The 16,322-nt window shown below is 31.0% G+C and overlaps 1 protein-coding gene across 1 annotated transcript in view; it reads right to left on the bottom strand.

Annotated features, from left to right (window-relative positions):
- LOC112211024 (uncharacterized) overlaps positions 1 to 16,013 on the bottom strand; it is a 138,095-nt gene extending 122,082 nt beyond the window's left edge. Inside the window, exon 1 of the mRNA XM_024361917.2 lies at positions 15,909 to 16,013. Coding sequence (XP_024217685.2) covers positions 15,909 to 15,948 — 40 coding nt within the window. The 5' untranslated portion in view covers positions 15,949 to 16,013. The remainder of the gene's footprint in view (positions 1 to 15,908) is intronic.
- Between the last annotated feature and the right edge of the window lie 309 nt (positions 16,014 to 16,322).

The following is a 16,322-nucleotide window of genomic DNA, read 5'->3' as shown; positions in this document are numbered from 1 at the left end:
TATTGTTATTTATTATTTTTTGTTTTATAATTTCTTATCACTTTATTTTTACATAATATTTATCCTAGCTTAAATTACCTTATTGTAGTAATATTCTCAGGGGTTTTTTGTATCTTTTTAGTCCTGATGAAGCCCTGCAAAGTGGGGCGAAACGTCGTAAAATTAAAATAGTTATAAACTATTTGTTCTTTTTTAGACCGCAACCCTGGCCATCTTCTTATATTTAAATTTTTACAGTCAACTATATATACATATATTAATATTTATTATATTTATAACGTTTTTAATCAACAAACAATAAGTATTAACATTACGAATGCCTATTTATCTAGTTTTCTATAAGTAAACCCTCCCACACATCGGGAATTTACAAGAGATAGATGTATTTATTAGCAAATATATAATATCTTCAACAGGGATATACATTGATATCAATTATTATAAGAATAATAAACCGTTATGTAAAAATAAGCAACACTATTAATATTTCTATTGTTCTTATATTTCTGTTGCGCTCTTGTTCCCTCCCAGTCCGTAAAGTCTGTTTCATGTCGGCCTTGGGATTCCGTGCTGAGTTTGTTAGGGCTGTTCCAGTTATAAATAAAGCCAGGTCGACGCTGTTAAACAGATTTTTTATTTATTAATCGCCACTAACAGAATTAATGTATCTGCATTTATAGATAGGGACGTGTGAGAAATGATGTTTTATAAAATATTATCCCTGTTTTATCTATAAAGGAAGTATATAAGCCCGCTATTTTACGTGCAAAATATTTACCGTAAGCAAGATTTTAAATTTTACAAACCATAATAAGTAATTATATTACAAAATTTAAAACAAAGCAATAAGGCTCCCGTACAGCATTTTAACAATATTGTAACAACAATTTGAAAATTAACCATATCTTCTAGGAATGCTTATATTTCACATCCTCAATACCCAATAAAATTATCTACATGTGATCAACTTATTCTAACCATGGCAGGGGAACAAGTTTTTCATATGATGGGGCCCCCATGAAATGAAAAAAGTCCTACTCCGCAGGCTTGATTCATACCTGCGCCGCCCGCAGGTCTCAGGTTGATAAGACCTGCGCATTAACTACCTAAGCTACGGACAGCCATAATTGTTAATATAAAAGGGTAAGTATCATAAATACCGACTTGAAGTATTGTATTATATAAAAATGGAAGGCGGCAAATGGAATTTTGCATAGACAATGATCTCATCATAATAATAAAATAGAGAAACCATAAGACTGTGATTGACTACTTTCTGTTTACCAAGGAAGTAAAAAGATTCTTACAGACATCAAAGTAATCCGAGGTGCTGAAATCGGGTGTGATCATGTGCTCTTGATCGCGGATAGCAGAAGTCCCTCTACGAAAAAGCCTGAGCCAAAAGCATATGAAAGGATCTGAATAAAACAGCTACAGGATATTCGAAAAAGAATGGAAAACATTTTTGAAGTTATATAGTTAAATCTAATTTTAGTCGGGAATTGTGTAATAACAGTAAAAAAAAGTACTTCTGGATTGTTAATACAGACTAAAATATTTTTGGGAAACCTAAAATACATTGCTATCAATCTTGACTGTATATGCCTAAGCCTATAGTAGCTGCTCTACTAGCTATAGGAGTACATTGTTGACTTCAGTAGATCCATGTTAGTAATTACCGACATTTTTAACTTCGTGACTTTTCGCGATTAATGTTTTGTGTTGGTTGGCTATAATTAGCAACAGTTACTGCCTTAGTCAGGAAGAAGAAAAAGAAGAAAATCGGTGCTTTTTATCCTGAATAATGTTTTATGTGAAGCTCTATAGAGCAAGGAAATTAATGGTTTCTTTTGTAGCTTTTAGACCACGCTCCTTGGGAAACATTTGTTCGACCCCCAATATATCTATCTTGATTGTACTTTATTAATTATATACAAATAATTTAGTCCAAGATGAACAGAACATATTCTATAAAATTGCAACAAACCAGAAATACATACTTCAAAATATCAATACATTTTGTAATAGAGGGATTGGAAAGAGGCTATACGTTTTTGTATGTATATCTCCACTTCTCATTTACTTGTTTCTCATTATGTAATAACAATTGTATTCCGTAATAAAAAAAAAAGTTAAAATGATCCTAACTCCTAACATAAATTACTAATAGGCTGTGTGTCTGGCATCCCTTGTGGGGAATGTGTCAAATAAGATATGAACTTTATTTAATTATTATACAATAAATTTCATACAAAAAATTAATAACATGTCACTTATATCGTGATAATACAGTAATTACAAAAAAAATCTTAAATTTTAATATGGATTCGGCTGGTTTGGAATTCTACAATTCATATATATGTAAAGTGATTTTATTGTAACTGGAATAATAGTAACGTTACATGTACAGTAGAATTGTCTATTTATAATTTAGGTATTGCCAGTTTTTTATTATTATTATTTTTTTATGTCCTTAAAATATGATTTTATCACGAGATGATGTTTCATTATTCTTCCATAACAATAAAATTATACTATACTAAAGAATATTTAAACCGCCAAGATTTATTATTAACAATGAACTACTAGCAATCTCTAAAACTGCATCTGAAGGAAGATAGTTGAAGTCATTAGACGGAAACAGTGCGCACTCGAATTAATGACAGACAAGCTGAGTCCAGCCGGAAGGGTCGTTATTTCTAAAGGCATAAGTGCTCCAGTGGCCCCAGGCTCGACAAGAATGCACTCTCGAAAGGTCTCACAATTAAGACACCCGTTTGTGTTTTCCTTTGCTAAAATATACTTTAGAACATGAAAGAACAGAAGAAGGTAAGATTAGAAAAAAAAATCTATAATAATAAGTATTTTTATAGTAAATAGTAAAGGGATTTGACTTTCTTTTTTTTCTTTTTTTCACGTACAGGCCACTAAGGACCACGGGAATATCAATGCTTAGGGTTCTTTGGGAGTCTTGTCATCGCAGCTCTATGACACCTTTCTTTTCTTTCTGCGGACTACTTCGTGCCCCTCTTTTTTCTTCTTCCAATATTGGCAAGATTTTTCAGTGTTTCCCTTGTATGTGTCTCTATCTAGACAATAGGTATCTGAAATTTTAAGGTTCTTTAATTCTTCTGTAATTTGCCTCGTGTATCCTTCCATGCTTTTGTAGCTAAAAATTTAGTTGAAGATCTTTTTGCTAAATCTTTCCTCCTTCATCCTTTTCGTGTGCCCATTCCTCCTTCTGATTCTTATCTCGGTTTTTGATTTTTTATATCTTTGTTAGATCTTTGACTATAACCTTTTTGTGTTTTCCTGGTCTTCCTATTTATTGTTTCTATTTTTAATTCATTTTCCTCCTTTCTCTATCTCCAGGATTAGCCGTAATTTAATATGTTTTTTTAGAAAATATTATTACATATAAAAACGATTTATGTTCAAATATTAATACAGTATAAATTAAAATAAATTTGTATTATACAAAAACAAAATATTAAGTTTATCCCAAACCCACTAGTTTCTAACCCTGCTTCCTCTTCCACTCCTGGCAATCCTCCGAGGCGCCTGAAAAGAAGATGGCCTCGTGATCTTATATTGTAAACTGTTTTTAGAGTTCTACTACTGGGTAGTTTCTCTACATGCTGTATCATATCATTATGTCATTATGATCAAATTTACTTGTTGTATTTTTTATACAGTTGTAAATATCAACAAATAAATAAAAAATAAAAAAGTTTATAGCTAATTCTGAAGGATGGAAAAGTAACCCAAAACGTCAACAAAAATGAACAGAAAATAGAAACAATAAAAATATGATAATAAGACTAGAACATGTAGGTAAATAGCATGTATAAACTAATACGATTTTAGTATTTTTTTGGACTTTTTTAATATTTTTCAATCAGTTTTTTAGCACATTTTTCTTGTTATATAGTTCATATTTTCATCATCACATAATTGTTATCTTGTTTGTCCATAGCCCTGAAGAAAGCTTGAAATTCAGACCGAAACGTCGGCAGCTTACCACACTCCCCTTCCCGCTCCCGATGAACTTTCTCCATATTAAAACACGGCCAACAATAAACAAAATAAATAATAAGGAAAGAAGATCAAGAAACCAAATTTGTTGTAAATATGGTGCAATAATCATAATGAAGGGTTAGATAGATGTGGGTAAATTGATAAAATAAGAAATGTTAAATTAAAAAAAATTAAATCTGTGCCGCTACAAGCCATGAAGGTTAACAGTGCAGTACATTGTAAGGAAGTGCTGTTACTAGGACCAACGGTTGTGCTAAGAGGTGATTGCATCTTGACTTGACAGCCAGATTTTTACTCAATTAAGGGTACCCACTATATGAGGCTAGGTGGACCCTGGAGGGCTCATGTTTCACCGTGAATATACAATGAAACAGAATATAATCATCTGCCATAGCCGGATTCAAACCCGAGTCCTTGGATTTAGTAGAACATTGCCTCACCAATGAGCTATCCACTCCCACATAAAGAAATGTAATAAGATAATTGTTGATAAATTATCGTATGTTACTAACTCCTCACTTATGAAGTACTTTTAAAGGTTCTTCTTTCATTTTTTATATATTTAATTATATATCTTTCTGGGAGATATTGATTGATCGTGTGTAAAGATGAAAGGAATATGATCCGGGTGCGGTCAAAAAAACTCAAATAGTAGAATATAGTATTTTATTGAGCCAACGTTTCGCCCCACGTTGCAGGACTTCGTCAGGGCTAAAAAAGATACAAACACAAGTTACAAAAGGAAAACAAAAACATAAGTGTAAAATAACAGGGGTATAAAATACAAAACATAACGGGGCCCTAAAGATACAAACACTAGTAACGGCAATATCCGCCGCAGTGCTCGTCTGTTTAACCGCCGTATTTTATACCCCTGTTATTTTACACTTATGTTTTTGTTTTCCTTTTGTAACTTGTGTTTGTATCTTTTTTAGCCCTGACGAAGCCCTGCAACGTGGGGCGAAACGTTGGCTCAATAAAATAGTATATTCTACTATTTGAGTTTTTTTGACCGCACCCGGACCATATTCCTTTCATATATATCTTTCTGGATTATCTCTCTAGGAAGTCTGGTGAGTCAATTTTTTATAATTTTTTTGAGGTTTATTACTTCCATCATTTTCAATAAATTATTATTTATTTATTCATTTAATAAACCTCAAAAAAATTATAAAAAATATCTTTCTATTTGTTATAGTCTTATTATACTCTACATTTTTTCTGTCTTGTTGTACATACAATAAATATTTTTCTACTATTTTCTGCACTTCCTCTTTACTGTACCATTACAACCCTTTGGTCATACTGACCCACGGTCAACAATAAATGAATTCCTTGTAAATAATTCAATTATATTTGACAATTCTCAATAGAGAAGCGTAAATTTAGTTCAGGTAGATAGCAACAAAACTCCTATTCACAAACCAAAATTACTTTTATCCCTCCGCTTTCCTCCTAATCACACATTCTTTTTAAAACAATCGCTTTAAATAATTTTAAAAAAAACACAGGACAAATTATTAGAGGACACGGCAAAACTTTTGATAAATCAAAACGAATGGGAGAACAAACTACAAACAATACGAAAAACAATTAATGCAACCCATTGTTTTAGCTATAGAGCAGACACATGAATAAAAAATAATATGTTTCATCATCTGGTTTTCTCTTTTTTTTTTTACGCTTTTCATGTTAACAGTACGTTAAAATTTTTTATATGTATAAAACTTCAATCAACCTCTGAACACTGGAACTGACTCATTCGTTGGCTAAATAAAAACAGATTTTTTTTATTTTATTTCTTTTGGACAAGGCTGGCGTGAACAGCGTCAAAGAACGTAGTAGAGAGCTCGCTGGACATCGACTACAAAACAGCGGAAGCTTCCATTCTTCCACGACCTCTTTGTTAAATTTCCGGTGGCCTCTGTTCAAAGCCCGCCTTTTTCCAGTGCTCGCTCCTACCTCCCCCTCCACGCCAGAACGGACATGTCCCACGTGACAAAGCCATCTGATATAACAGTTAGTGCCGGAAAATCATCAAAATCCCATATTTCCAGCTATTATTAGTAAATTATAGGAATAGATTTATAAAAATGTGATATTTCCCAACGTTTTGTCCCATTTTACAGGACTTCACCAGAGGTAAATGAAAACATTGCAAATTATAATCAAAAATAACAAAAATTATCCAAATCGTCTCAACCTTGTTTCTTAAAACATAATTAAATATCCAACGTTTCGCCCAACACCAAGGAAAGTCTTAATTATAGTATCTGAGCTTCACATTGATTTATTAAAATTGATTATATTAGAAAACCCATAAATATATACAATAGCGGAAATACGAACATTGATAAAATATAAAAAATGCAATAAGATTGAAATAGTGAATACTATAAAGATAATAAATATAAGAAGATGGTTGCGGGTAAAAAAAAAAAAAAGAACAAATAGTTTAAAACTATTTTAATGTCCGAAGTTTCGCCCCACTATGCAGGGCTACATCAGGGCTGTTCAAAGCGAACGGTTGAACAAAATGCAACAATGAAGCGGAATCTTCTTATATTTAAATCTTTACGGTCAACTATATATACATATATATAATATGGAGCGTATGTCAAATAATATAATATAATATCTCCGCTAATATACAATATATTATAATATAATATATTATCTAATATAAATAATATAATATCTCCGCTAATATACAATATATTATAATATAATATATTATCTAATATAAATAATATAATATCTCCGCTACATTGTTGCCTTCTGTTCAACCGTTCGCTTTGAACAGCCCTGATGAAGCCCTGCAAAATGGGACGAAACGTCGGACATTAAAATAGTTTTAAACTATTTGTTCTTTTTTTTACCGCAACCCTGACCATCTTCTTATATTCAAATCTTTACGGTCAACTATATATACATACATATAAAGATAATATAGGAAAGAAAATCAATTCTAGAAAATTGAATAGAGGTTTTTATAGGGTTTTTTTCCTATTCCTCTAAAAACAGAAAGAAAAGTGAATTAATAAGTGCATAACTGTGAAAAAGAAAAGTAATAAAAATGTTTTAGTGTAATATTCTATGATCACCGTATAATATTATATTTTATTTTATAGTTTTCCCTTTTGTACATAAAATTATAATAATCAATTATCAAGAGGCACCCAGTATAATCACATATTATTGAAGATAAATACACTCAATAAGCAATATAAGCCCCATAAATAGGACAATACCTGCGATAAAAAAACCCAGGTCTTTGTATCTACATGAATAATTCCTACCAAATTGATTCTAGCCCCGGGTATCGAATTTAAAATTTAGCACCCCGCCTCTTAACATCAATCTCTGAAGTGAAGCTATGTATCTCGATTTATCTTCAACTATAGGGAAATCGATAGGACAACTAGGCAAAGCCCTAGGCAGTTCTATATTCAGCTATTTAACGAGGTTGCAATATTTTCGCTTCTTTATGTTTTATTTTTATTTTTCTAAAAACAAAATATTTAAAATAAAATAAACGAATGAACAACTACTTATAAACCACAACGATTTCAACTTTATATAATTATTTTTATTTATTTATTCCAAAAATTACACCAATACACTATTTCATTTATTATTGTAAATATGTATATTAGCAGAAATTGTACCTTTCCATTTATTATTTTTAGTTTAGTTATATTTGATTTTTATCATTTTTATTTTCTATTATTTATTATCAGAAGTGTATGGCATCTTATGATTTATGATATGACATATGGTTTTACTTTATTAGTTGTATTCTTATTTTATATATTCTGCTAATTATTGTTGTTCATTAAATTAATGTTTTAAAATTCATGATTTTATTATGTTTTATAATCTCATTCTTATTTTGTATTTCACTCTAAGGCTCTAAAGCCTAATTTTGAGGCCTATATATTACTCTAAAGAGATCGATCCCAGAATAAATAAAGAATATTATTAGTAGCAGTCTTATCAATACGGTTCCACCAGATAACATCTATTGATCGGTGCCAAAATGACATTTTAGTTAATTATACTTTTGAATATAGGGCGCTGTGATTTATAAGCTAGAACAGTAAAATATGAATTAATTTCTAGAGATAAAACTAATAATTCAATTAACTAAATACTAACATGAACATTTTTTTAAAAAAAGCATTCTAAAAAAGTTTCTTTTTTATTTACATTTTCAGCACCTCCGAAAACGTGTAACAGGACCTCAATATACGTATTTGAAATACAAAAAGTCTCATCCATACCTGATCAATAAGCAGCCACCGCCAAAATGTCAATACTGCAACAGTGTACTTACAGTCAGTCACATATTTGAAGAATGTCATTTCTATTCCATGAACTTAAGAAGTAGATTGGGAGTGGGACCGAGTGTTTCGGATCCCCTGAATGATGACCAAAAAACCATAGAAATGGTTTTAATTTTCTTAAAAAGGAATAATCTTTTGAATAAGATCTAAACCCAAAAGTTTGTCATATGCAATAAAAAATTCTAAAATAAGTAATTATTTGAAATTATTTAGCAATTATCTAAAGAATTTCAAATCTTGAAATAGAATTATAAAGTGAGAAACGTGGGCGTAGATGACCTCAGGGTTTTACGCCCAAAAGCCCCAACCAACAACAATACAAAAAGCTAAATTAAATCGATATGCAAGCACGCAATCATAAAAACGATTTTTTATGAACCCTCCACTCGCCATTTAAAAATGTTTGGCTGACGGCTCCAAAAATTACTTTAGTGTTGGAACAAGATCACCAGTACCTATTATTCTCTTTATCACAGATATGTAGTGGCTATACAGCTGAAATGGCTGCAATTAACAAAAGCTTAAATGTTTTTCACCCTACAAAACAAAACCATAGGTCATCTGTACAGACTCATAGTTAGTTCTACTTAGCTTAAGAAATATTTTTTCAACTAACCCACTAAACCAAAACATATATTACTCATTAAAGTCCGCCAACAGAAACGGTATTGCTGTGTTTTTGCCTGGGTCCCTGACACTGCGGAATAGCGGGTAACGAACTGGCCGATGGGGCAGTAAAAGTGGCGATTTCTAAAGGAATTCCATATCGCGGAGTTCCTGTCGATGATTTAATTGTCCTTATTAAGCAGAGGATTAAATTGGAATGGAGACAAATGTGGGAAGATGTTTCCGATAACAAATTAAGGGAATTCAGAAAGGACGTATCCCCTTGGATATCATCAACTAAAAATGTGCGGAAAGAGGAGGTGATTTTGACACGCCTTCGAATAGGCCATACGCCCCTGACCCATGGTTACCTAATGGCCCGCGATTCTCCACCTGTATGCCAAACTTGCGAAACAGAACTTACAGTTAAATACATTTTGACTGAATGCCGAGCTTATAACCCTCAAATCTTTATATGATATACCAGATGATCTCCATTCCATCTTGAAGAATAATAAACATACCATAGATAGACTTTTCGAGTTTCTACATCATTCCTAATTCTATCAATTCGGTTTAAATATATTGTTTCAAACCTATACATGTTTGTGGACACTATTTATTTATCCCTAAGTTAATTATTTTCTAATCATACAAGATATATCCTTAATTCATTCGTTGTTATCTTGTTTCCGTTCTTAGCCCTGAGAAAGGCTAGAAATTCTAACATTCTAAAACATTGCCCCTATAAATAAATTTGTTATTCTCTGACCGCAGCCCCAATCATATTCTCCTCATAAATAAGTTTTTGTTTACTTGTTTATTTTTTGTTGACCATACCCCAACCATTCCCCTTATATTAATCCTTGAATTAACTGTTCAATAATTTAAAAAAATCGATGTAACAAGTTACGCTAAATATAAAATAGCACCTGCCTTTATCGAGTTAATTTGAGCTTTTACAACCGAAGGAAATTAGAAAACAGTTAGGATGCTGTAACATGAGATCGTACATTGGTCCCTGTGTCCTTTCATTCCGACAAGTGTTAGTTACTCTTCTCAACGGTGTTTCCCAAGGATCGATGCTTGTACAGTAGTAGTACGATTTCAAAACGACTAGACACTCAGCTATTACACTTTCACACTAGCTCTCATGTTTTCTATTTCTGAAGTATAAACAGACCATGTGAATAGTTCATTGTGTCATAGAATCACCTTCCTAAATAAATTGATTTAATAATAATAACCTAAAATTACATCTATTGAGCTCACTACTCCAGATTGAAAAAAGACAAAACTAAAGCGCACACTTGTCTGTACATATGCACTACTAATTTATGGAATAGCTAAACAGAACGATTATAATCTTTCCAATCCGAAATACTTCGATTTATCACCTAAGTACCAAGGTATCTACGGTAAACTCATCTCATCACTAAAAACCTAATTTAAATAATTTGTTTCTCTGTTAGTTTTGAAAGGGCGTTTAACAGCCTGGTCATCAACGCCCGCTGGTTGTTGGTTTTGGTAATGCCTACTTGTTCCATAGTCATGTGCGAATCCGCACCAGTGGGACTCATTTCCGTGAGATTTAAAATTTTATCTAGCTAGGCAATTATAATTTGTTCAATAATCGTTACGATAGTGGAAAGGATGATGAAAAGCAGATAAGTAAAGGCTAATTAAATAATTAAAGGCTGGTTATTAAGTTAGTCTGATGGATGAATTTAATGACTCTTTCTATTACGAATTCGTCGTTTCTTCAGGACTTCAACTTACAGAGTGGACTTTCATCCCACATTGCCTGCCATCTTTTTTAATTTATTTAAATAATTTGCCATATATAAGTAATATTACGTTGTTAGGAAAATAAAAAAATCTATTACCTTACTCCTAATTGTGATAATTTGCTTATTTTTTTAAGACGAAATGTTTTTTAAAAAGAGTTTTTTCTATATTTAGAGCAATATGGACATATATATAGATATGGACAAAATAAATAAAAAATCTGGAGTACTGCCGGTAAAGAGAGCCCTGGTTTATTTCATAAATCTAAATAGACAAAATTTTCCAAGAAATTATTTTGTTACTCTGCTATTTTTCGTTTCCATTTTACGAGTTTTATATTTTTAAGTGAAAATACACAAATATTGGAGGAAGATAGCCCGGGTGGCGGTCAATAAAATATTGAATATAAAATAATCAAAAATATTCAATAAAAAATATTGAACTGCTGTTGGTGTAGAACACCATTCTTATCAGACCTGCAAAGTGGGACGAAATATTGGTTAACAATAAATAATTTTTGTTACTACTTTAAAACCTTTTCTGGCCGCTACCCGGACTATCTTCCTCTAATCTACTTCATACGGTCAACTATCTTCTTTCAAAATTAAAATATATATAACTGAAAATGTTTTCGATATTGAATTTATTATTCTTTTAGATTTATTTATGTAAGTATAAATTATAAAAATTAGGACTTACAATATTCGGACAAAGAAATTTTTCTTGATTTAACATTATTGCTTCAAGGGACGCTTAAACCACATTTTTTCTGAATTTTATTCTGTTGAACGTAGTAACGCTGTTGAATTTTATTCTTTTTTCTCTTCAATGATTCCCAAGTGTACTTCCTGAGATTTATCGATTACAGCCTACTTTTCTTCTCCCCCCCCCCTCCAACTTACTACCGATCGGGAAAATCGAGTGTAAAACTCGATCCTATAATATGGTTATTCAAAGGTTTATGGTGCGTGAGTAGATGCTTCTAATGGTAGGCTTACAAGAAGCCTCGGGTGATGGACTGTATCAAAGGCCCTTTGAATTTACGGAGTCTATTTTCTACGGTGAGTGTAAGCTGTCTAGGGCATAAGGTAAAATATATTATCTGCTTTATTCTTTTAGTTATTTATTTTTTATACATTCTTTTGTGATAAAAGGCAACTAAAAATTAATGACAATAATGAAAAACCGTCCATAAACTGGGGTTTAGACAACTTGGTGACAGTTTTCTATCGTATGAGTACCATCATGAAAGTGCCAGTCGAAACGCTAACCTAACCTCAAATCAATATTTCTACAATAAGGTTTCCCTAAACGTTTGCTAAACAATGGAATATTCCCACATGTGCAAGAGTATGAATGGTTTTTTTTTGGATTGGCTGCTACTAGTTGGTCTGAATTTACGGCCGGCTTGTAGGGTGTCGCTTTTTTGGGCTTAAATCAAAGGTTTGTTTTCAATTTGCTTTGTTTTTTCAATTTCTTGGAAAATTTTGTCTATTTAGATTAATGAAATAAACCAGGATATCTCGCTTTACCAGCGGTACTCCAGATTTTTTCAATATTTTATTTATTTTAATATTACATTCTGTCATATTTTTATACAATGAAAATATGGATGAAAGAGCTCATTCACTCCATATTTACGAATATATGAATTAAATGACAACAAAATATGAAATAGAAGAGATGGAAATAAATAAATAAAAATGATAATAAATAAATAAATCATAAACACCATAAATAAATACTATCTAAAACACGATCATTCCGATTTACAATATTCACATTCCGCCAAAGGAAATCTGCACCTTCTCCTACTTGTGAAGGACAATCCCGGCGCCTCACTCTCAGCCGCATCACTGGTATTATAAGCCAGTGGAGGATGAGTGAGGTCGCTTCCCTAAATTAACTCTAAACAAAAAGTATCACTTATGTGTACATACATACACTAAGCACTTTTTTAAAATTATAATATTATTAATTTTTAAACACAATCCTTCACAGAAAAAAAAAAAAATGCCCCGTCTGTGCATACAAACAAGTGCATACTACATACATACAGAAGAAGGATTTCGTTATAAGAATAATATTTATTATTTATCCTGGGACTGATCTCTTTAGAATAATATTACAGGTGCTTTAGGGCCTTCGAGTAAAATACAAAATGTTCAAAATAAAAATGAAATTATTAAGTATAATTATAATTATGAATTTGATAAGATAAAAAATAAACAATAATAATTAACAGAATATATAAAATAAAAATAGAGCAAATAAAATACAACTATAAATTAAAAGGTGACTAACTTATAATAAAAAATGAAAAAGAATCAAATAGAAGTAAACTAAAAATAATTAACAAAAGGCACAATTACAGTTAATATACATATTTACAAGTTAAAAACTAAAATCAGAATTATCAAACGCAGAAAATAAATAAATAAACCAACATAAAAGGTAATGAAATAAAATAAAATCTCTAACAAATAATTAATCTAAAGGATATAATTCTACTAAAATGAAATAAATTATAATACTAATATCCTTATATAGCTTAATAAATATTAAATTCCAATAATATTATGTTCAATTTCCCTCTCCATCTATTTACTAATTTATTTAAATTATTTGAAACTTACTTGAAATGTAATTTTAATTGCTGTTGGAATAATTTTACTCGCTAATTTAATTTAGTAATGAGGTTTTACTTGTATTAATTTTTCTCTTCAGTTCTGTCAAACTTTCTTTAAAAGTAACTTCTAGGAGTGAGAAAATTAAAATGAGTGAGAAAAAAAAACAGGTTGATTACACAGTATATATACATAACAGTAAGATATTAAAATATAAATTACAAGCATTACATAATTACGGTAAAGGTTTTAGTAAGGATAGTGATGTTGCTAAACCTGTACTAATGGGAAATAGCATGGTTATAGTAAAAAAAAAGCAAAATTACTATCTGACGATCGATTGTACGTTTCTGTCTCACTAGGCATAGCGTGATAGGCGAATATACATTTTACTCGATTTCAGCTAATGTCACATTAAAGGCCGTTTACACAATGCCACTTTACAGCAACCGCCTTCGTGTAAACTGTATGGCGGGAGTCTAACATTTACTGTCGTAGTAGTACAGTAGTCACCATCAGATAATAACTTATATCACTAATAGTGATAAACTTGAGTCCCATTTATCATTAATTAATACATTTATTAAAATTTATTTTAATTTTTAAAAAATGACTATACTGTAAGTATAAAAAGTGGCAAGTTTTAGTACATTAGCTTGATCGGCGAGTTAAAGGTTTCTTGTTGACAATGGAAAACGCTTGGTCATAAGGGCCGAAACGTTGGAGATATACAAATGAAAAAGTTCAGACAACTAGATCAAACGTTTTTTTAAAACTATAATGAGGTGTACGTAGATTAATAATTGGAGAAAGTGGTCAGGGGTGCGGTCAGCAAAAAGAATATGAATAAACAAAACAATATTTATTCATACCGACGTTTCGACCTGAGTTTCAGGGCAGTTTGCAGGGGATCCTAGCTAAAACTGGATTTTCCTCAGTTTTCCATAAATAAATATCTTTTTGTTTATTCATGTTCTTTTTGCTGAGCACACCCCCTCCTCCCCGCCCGATCATCTTCTCCAATAATTTTTTTATAATATATATAAGTAACTGACTGTACCAATTAAAATTATGAAGGAGATGATCAAGGTAACAAGAAAATAACTAATTATTTGTCGACGTTTCGTCCCACTTTGTAGAGCTTTGTCAGAGCTGTTTCTGTTGATATCAATTCGAAACAGTGCAACCTGGATCAATTCGAAACATCTTCAGCCCAGTGAGAAACCTCGGGTACTTAACGTTTTGGGAGTCCCAAAGGCATGAGAAGTGTTCTGATCAACATTTAGCTTTAAACAGAAATTAACAAAATAGTATAAACCATAATTTTTATCTAATAAAAATATTTGAAAAGTAACAAATACTTAAGAGTGGTCCATTATAGGAATTAGAGGGCCCTCTAGATCACGCGGGCCATGAAATGTACTGACTGGTTGATGTTAATATTTGATGTTATAAGAGACAGTTAATTATGGGGGTACAACTTACAAGAGAAATTTGCAAAACTAAATTTTAAATGTCATATATATCAGTAAACAACACAAAGCAAAACCTATCATGCAGTACTTGGAAATTTTTAAGAACTAATAATTGAAATGAGGATACTATAAGGTTAAAGTACACTTTTAAATTCAACAATTATACCAAATTGCTTAGTAGTAATAATACATTTTCTTTAATAAATAATAATTTTTTTTTTTAAATAGAGAAAGATTGCTTATAGAAAAAAGCTTTACCTGCCTTCAAATTACTTGGTTTGATTGTTTTAATACTTTATTTTAAATTATTTAACTATTTCTAGATCGTAATGTTAAATTGACTCTACAAAGTCGGGCGAAACGTCGGAAAATAAATAGTTGTTAACTATTTCTTGTGTTCTTGAGACCACACCCCTGGCCTTCTTCATAGTTTTTCGTTGTCTTTTTTTCAAATCTGATGATCAAGAAGTGATTGTAATAATTTTTAATAAAAATTGTAATTTTTTTAATAAAAAATATTAGAAAATAATCCTTCCCGACCGACCTACTCACTAAAGCCCCCATTTAGGGAAGGTCCTATAACTTTTGAAACATTTACTTCAAACGGGATAAGGAAACTTGAGTAGAACCCGCTACTCCCGTTTTCTTCAATTTCAGCTACTTTATGAATATTTCTTGATTAAACTATCTTTCTGTTTTAAAAGTTTCAAATGTTTCAAAAGTATTATAGGACCGTCGCCAAATGGGGGTTTTAGTGAGGCGGGTCGGCTGGGAAGGATTGGCTATAGTTTATAAACTAATTTAAAGTATAATAATTTTACACCCAACCCTAAGCTACAACCAGCACCTCAATAGACTCGAAGGAACTCTGCCCTTCGAAGAACGGCAGAAGTATAAATTTTGTAATAAATTAAAATAAAATTAATTACCTAAAGTCTTAAACAGGAACTTAAATATAAGATATATGTAGAAATTGATAAAACAAATATAAATAATTTAAAAATAAATGAAAGCAATGAATGACTCACTTGTTTTCAAGTTAATGCAGACAAGAGCGGAGGTAGCCATAGTAATGTCACAGCCTTGCCCACCTTACCGCTTCATCCCCCGACTCCGACCAAGTTCTGAAAACAAAATATATATTTACCTAAAAAGTTATTAAACATTCAACTTTAACTAATTTATATAATAAAATATATATTATTCTATTGTCCATAAAAAAGGCAATATTTATATGTAAATAGTAAATCCGACGATGCTCCACTATTTCTATATTTTAAGATGTATATACATTAATTGAACACTACTGAACTGTGATATAATTTTATAATTAACTGTGATTATATATTAATTTATAACTTATAAGTTAGCGGAACAATGCAATAAAAAAAAAAAAGGAAAAGGACAGAGTAATGTAATACTTTAATAACACTGATTTATTC

This window comes from Halyomorpha halys, unplaced genomic scaffold, assembly GCF_000696795.3.
Source record: "Halyomorpha halys isolate HHAL.00 unplaced genomic scaffold, Hhal_1.1 Scaffold1734.1, whole genome shotgun sequence".
NCBI classification, from domain to species: domain Eukaryota; kingdom Metazoa; phylum Arthropoda; class Insecta; order Hemiptera; family Pentatomidae; genus Halyomorpha; species Halyomorpha halys.
This window is presented reverse-complemented; position numbering and strand designations above follow the sequence as displayed.